The sequence below is a fragment of the Pieris napi genome, chromosome 8 (genome assembly GCF_905475465.1).
Source record: "Pieris napi chromosome 8, ilPieNapi1.2, whole genome shotgun sequence".
NCBI classification, from domain to species: domain Eukaryota; kingdom Metazoa; phylum Arthropoda; class Insecta; order Lepidoptera; family Pieridae; genus Pieris; species Pieris napi.
Window position 1 is genome coordinate 2,399,312 of NC_062241.1, and position 6,165 is coordinate 2,405,476.

Here is a 6,165-nt window from a genome sequence, read left to right on the forward strand (position 1 = left end):
ACAGCTGCGATGGTTACCATATTATTAATAGCGACAACAATTTTCTTCGCTTTTTACGCGTGGTTTAAGTATAAATTTTCTTATTGGGCAAGAAGAGGTGTAAAAGGACCAAGGCCCACGTTTCCATTCGGGAATATGCGCGATGTTATATTTCGAAGGAAGCAATTGTTCCAACCCTACTGTGACAGCTATAACACATACAAACACCTACCTTACGTTGGACTATACTCTTTCAGTATACCAGTGTTGTGCATCAATGATCCTGATTTAGCAAAACATATCCTAATTAAGGATTTCGACTATTTTCAATCTCATGGAATATTTACAAGCTCAGTTGGAGATCCTTTCGGAGGCCATATTTTTAATATACACGGTGACAAGTGGAAAACCCTTCGAACGAAATTATCGCCAGCTTTCACATTGGGAAAACTGAAGTCGTTTTTTCCGCTTGTAGATAAAATATCTAATGAAGGATTACAGTATGGCGATATGATGTATGAGAAAGGGGAAGTAATCAACTTTTCAGATTTCTATTCAACATATGCGATGGAAAATATTAGCAGCATTGGTTTTGGTGTTAATAACAACGGTTTTAAATCGAACACAGAATTTCATAAGCGCGGTCGTCAGTTCTTTGAATATACTTCTTTTTATCGGTAAGTGAAATGATTTTATTGTAATTAATAGAAGTTATGAAACTTAGTTAATTATAGGTAGGTAGCGTTGAATGTTTCTTTGAATATTATAATATTATTGTCAGGTTTTCCCTTCTGGTCCTTGAATTGCGAGATACAAACAAATAATATTGTTTGTGTAATGCTATAATTTATGATTTGTTTAGTAGAGGAAACCAAGTATTGCAAACTTTTGAAAATTATATTTTTTTTATAATAAATAAATATGACACAATGTCTCAGGGACCTAACCTTTAAATTTGTTTAATATTTTTTCTTTATTAACTTTTAATTATTATTATTATTAAAATTAATTATAAATACTTTAAAAAAATATTTAATTAATTATAATACATTTATTACAGTTAAAAATTGCTTTTAAAATAAATTATATTATATTAACAGGCAAACACAGTAGGTATGCTTTGTTCTTAACAACTATTACTTTTACTTATTAGCAGAATATTGAAAAAACTAAAAATATCTGATTATAACAAAGAGAGATATATATAATATATAATTTTGAAGATAGCTCTGTAAAACTGTGGGACTGTGAGATTGAAGATTATTTTTATAGAACAGGGGGCAAATGCGCAAGAGGCTCACCTGATGTTAAGTGTTACCATGGACACTCTCAATGCCAGAGGGCTCGCGAGTGCGTTGCCGGCATTTTAAAAATTGGTACGATCGTGATTTATTGGCTAACATAGCTAAAATGTGTCTAGGAGTAACAGAATCTACGAAAAGGATTTATAAGAGTTTATAATAATGGTATAATTTATACACAAAAAATGTTGTAGTAATATTTCCTTCAAGCAATTTCCAATTAAACGTATTTATTTATCTTTGTTACTCTTGCAGGACAGTTACTCGAGCAATTGCATTCTTCGCTCCGGAGGCTTTCAAAGCATTAAGAATAAACCGATTCGATCCTGGCATATACAATTTCTTTTATAATCTGGTGAGGGACGCTGTGGATTATCGCAAGAAAAACAGTTATCGCCGTAATGATTTTCTTCAGACACTGATTGAAATAAAAGACAGGGATACCCTGCCTTCCCTGTCAGGTAGGATCCATTTAAAATTTATTATGTACGTACTGTTAAGTATTTGTCTCCTTATTCATGAAATAAATGTAATTTTATCCTTTTATGAACATATATAGTTATTATTTATTATTAATTAATACATAAATATAAACTAAAACTACAGAAAACACCAAAAACAATACTTAAACCTTGGTGCCAGAAGAGCTACACCGCAGTACAAATTAAAATTCCTAATGAGTTAAAAAGAAATACAATTCATACAATAACACGGAACGAAAATATTACAGCAAACACAGAGAAAAGGATTTTTTTTTATACATTATTTAGTTAAAATCTTTAGAATTTTAATTTTAAACAGCAGAGCTATTCTGTATTTAATGATACTAAGTTGTCATTATATTATTTTTATTATATTATATTTTTATTTAATTATATTATATTATATATTATAATCTTACTTATTAAAAACGCTTAAGTCTAATCTACGACTGAGAACCATTCGTGGCTTAGTCTAAGTATAGCCTGATATAGATATAACAAAAGAACCGACCAAACGGTGGTTCATTTACTTGTTGACTGCCGAACTTTTAAAAAGCCAGGAGCGATCTGGAACTCGAGACTGGCATGTGGATATCCCGTGATGGGCTATTCGACATGTTGCTTGAGCACAGATCGCAGCTGGAAAAATTCTGCCATAAAATATCATGAGAATATTTCCGGAGTAGTTTGCCCGGGCCCGATGGGAGACGCCAAGCCTTTTCAGCAAATAAAGTCCCTTTTTAGGAAAGGAATTTGACACTCCCCTGCCTAGCTTCTAGGTCACAGATCCGTCTGATCGCGTGCCTGATAGGCTACTATGTATGTACCTTAAAATTCTGAAATAGATTTATAGTCAATAAATTAGGGAATAACAATTATCAATGAGACTAATGCAGAAACGTTTCCAAGTCTCGGTATGTATCTTGTGACAACAACTAATCCTCCTTTCAGGAACGGAAGAATATAGATTTACGTTCAATGATATCATAGCGAATACATTGCTCTATATGTTCGCTGGCTACGAGACATCGGCTGGGACAGGCATGTTTGCGGCATATGAATTGGCAAAAAACCCGGCTGTTCAGGCCAAAGCTAGAGAGGAGGTGATCAGGGTCCTCGCAAAACATAATAACGAATGGACGTATGAAGCGCAAAATGACATGACGTATATAACCATGGTTCTTGAAGGTAAAATACGTTATGTTAATAAAACATAATATGCAATACAGCATAATTATATGTAATTCCGATTACTCATATAATGTGCTGTGTAATTGGAATTTAATGATTTTTTGTAATAAATTCTTTACGTGCGTAAAAGCCGGTTCAAGTTCCATTATTGATTTTCGCAATTGACAAATAGACCAGTCATTATAGACATTCGAAATCGAAAATTTGATAATAATTCCAAAAGTTTTCAAACTTCGGTCAAGTGAATGGTACATTGGGACGACAATAAATCGCATTTTGCAACCTTGTCCGCAGTCCGGAACATTGTTAAAATTGCAATTAAATTAATTTTTGCGTGGAAAAAATTCCAAAAGTTCTGCAAACTTGGGGAAGTTTTCGATATAATATTTCATATCACGTATAAAATTTGCAACCAACCTAAGTGTACGGAACATTTTTTGTTATTTATTTTATTTTCGATATATCTGTCAAATTTGCAGAACTTTTGGAACGTTTTCCTTCAGTTTAATAAAGAAAAACATTAATTTTTAATAACAAAAAATTTAAATTGGTTGCAAATTTGACACGTGATGTAAAATAATATATTTAACACCACTCCAACTTTGCAGAACTTTTGGAATTTTGGTCCCAAGAACTGAGCAAATTATCATTTATTGCATTTTTAACAATGTTCCGGACCGCAGAGCAGGTTGCAAAATTTTATAGTTTGTTTTAATACCACTCCCGACCTTACATCAAAATTTGAAAACTTTTGGAATTATAATGAATTAATTGTCTTGACTGACTGGACTAAAAGCGTTTAACGCTATTGGCTGTGATGTTACACACACAAGTGCTACGTGTACAATGTACATGTGTGTATTCGTTCTGTTTAATTTGTATTAGTTTTACGTTCTTAAAATCGTTGCTCAGATTCAATACATTTTCAGAAACGATGAGAAAATATCCACCAATGCGCGCTCTGTTCCGGAGGTGTAATAAAGATTTCAAAGTACCTGACAGCGATTTTGTTATAGAAAACGGTACATTACTGTTTATACCCATTCACGCAATACAAATGGACCCTGATATTTTCGAAAATCCGGAGCGATTCGACCCAGAGCGATTCACACCTGAGAAGAAAGCTAAGATGCATCCATGTCATTGGATGCCGTTCGGGGAGGGACCTAAGAAATGTTTAGGTAATTTGTGATTCATTACACACAATAATAATATATCTCATGTATCTTAATGCTATGTATAATAAATACATTTTATTTATAATTAAACTAATAATTACCACTTTTATTATTATCGTTGCTATAAGTCATGTAAGTCACGATGGATGGCTTTACAGTTCGTGAACTTTACAATTTTATACCTTGAAAATTATTAATTTCGTTGTACTAAGAATTTATTGGCATACGACGAAAGTATAGACATTCATACGATTTTAGTATATTATAAAAGGAAACGTTTTTTATTATAGTGTAAAACATAATTTGACAGATAGCAAACAAATAAGTAAGCTCAAAAGACATGCCTTGTCATTGGCCATTCTAGACCAGGGTAGAATTAAAAAAAAAAATTAGTAGGATGAAACCCATTGGAAAAGGAGGTGAATATTATAAACATAAAAGGAAAAATAACTTACGGGCGATCTGAGGTCGGGAAGGGGGAAGTTAGTTTTGTCGGAAATCGAGATAAACCGTTTTTTCATTTTTATAATATTCTCCTCCTTTTCCAATGGTTTTCATCCTACTATTATTATTTTTTGGTTTCAAAAATTATCGACCCTATTCTATTCGCCGATTCTTTTCGAAATAAAGTGATAAAAACTACCTTAAATTTATCCCATCAAAACATACGCCTAACATTTGGTGGGATTGCAGTGATTTCTTAAGTTTTCTTAGAAAAGTGGACTTTCTTTTTTTTATCGTCAGGAAATGCGGTTACGGATATCCTTACGGGATTTTACTCAAGCAGGGATTATGTGGGACTCTTTACCTACACCACCAGTAGCCTGAATACTCAAAATAGAAAATTAATATGTATGTCTTTATTTCAGGTATTCGTCAAGGCTACATACAATCAAAAATGTTGTTAGTGAAATTACTTACCAAATACGAACTATCATTGGACGAAAAAACAGAAGATCCAATTCGAATCAAGGCAACATCATTTTCTTGCGCTCCTGAGAGTGGTATTTGGATCAAATTAAAAAAAAAAGATTATTTTTCTTGAAATTGAATACGTATATTAATGGAAGTTAAAAGGGCTTAAACTATTGTATACTGTTTGAAAATACTGTTAATGATTTATAAAATATATTTTTTCAAATGTGTTCTTTTTCGAAGGACAGTAAAATAGTATTGAAAAAGATTTTCAACAATCGGAAGTTTCAGTTTTTACGAAATAATCTGTATAATAAGTATTACAAATAAATAAAATTAAGATAAAATAAATTGTTTGTGTTTGTTGTTGTCGTCGTCATTACCAATTAGCGACGATAGGCCCCTGAACCTAAAAATAAATAATCAAAATATAATTTATGCATGTTGATTATAGGTAGATAACGTTTGTACGTTACAAAATTAACATCAACTCATACTATTCTATACTTTTCAAATAAAGGGCGTAGAACGGACAAGAAGACCTGGCAATTATTTTCTTTTACAAGACACAGGAGCTGAAATCATAACACCTTGCTTCCCAAGATATGAAACAACGACTATAAAATCAGTTATGTTAAATTACACAGTGGTACTTTAAAATAATCTAAATATTATTATACCTATATTCATATAGGTAATTTAATGTACACTTATGAACGTTAGAAAAGTGTATGCTTCTAAATTTACATTTACTGCCAGTTCTCAAAATCAAGAGCGTAGGATGGACGAGAAGAACTGGCAATAACAGCGCTACGCATACTGTAGTTGGGGAGCCCACGATGCTAAATGGGGATTTACTCGACTCGTCGTAGAGACCTATTGGGATGCAAAGCTTAGATGATGTTATATGATATATACCTTTACATCGGTGGGGGAAGCGGCTATAGATTTTTAAATATGTAAAAAAAAACTGTTGCATGGACATCCTCGAGCGCGTCAGATATTGATAGCATCAATGCCCTACGTATTTTTAATAATGTACGTATGTTAATTTGATCGTTTGCATGATGCGGGTGGTTGTATTTAAAGGTTGAAAATGAAAAAAAAAATTAATAGAGC

General features: G+C 32.3%; 1 protein-coding gene across 2 annotated transcripts; it reads left to right on the forward strand.

Moving 5' to 3' along the window:
• LOC125051857 (probable cytochrome P450 6a13) lies at positions 1-5,302 on the forward strand. Of its 2 annotated transcripts, XM_047652449.1 has the most exons (5): positions 1-656; positions 1,536-1,741; positions 2,714-2,950; positions 3,883-4,134; positions 5,001-5,302. In XM_047652449.1, exons 1-5 carry the CDS (start codon positions 10-12, stop codon positions 5,174-5,176), a joined length of 1,518 nt encoding a protein of 505 aa, XP_047508405.1. In that variant the 5' UTR covers positions 1-9; the 3' UTR covers positions 5,177-5,302. The 2 variants fall into 2 exon arrangements, with proteins under 2 accessions (XP_047508405.1, XP_047508406.1); XM_047652450.1 differs by lacking the exons at positions 1-656; positions 1,536-1,741 and having other exon boundaries at positions 2,582-2,950.
• Positions 5,303-6,165: the final 863 nt, after the last annotated feature.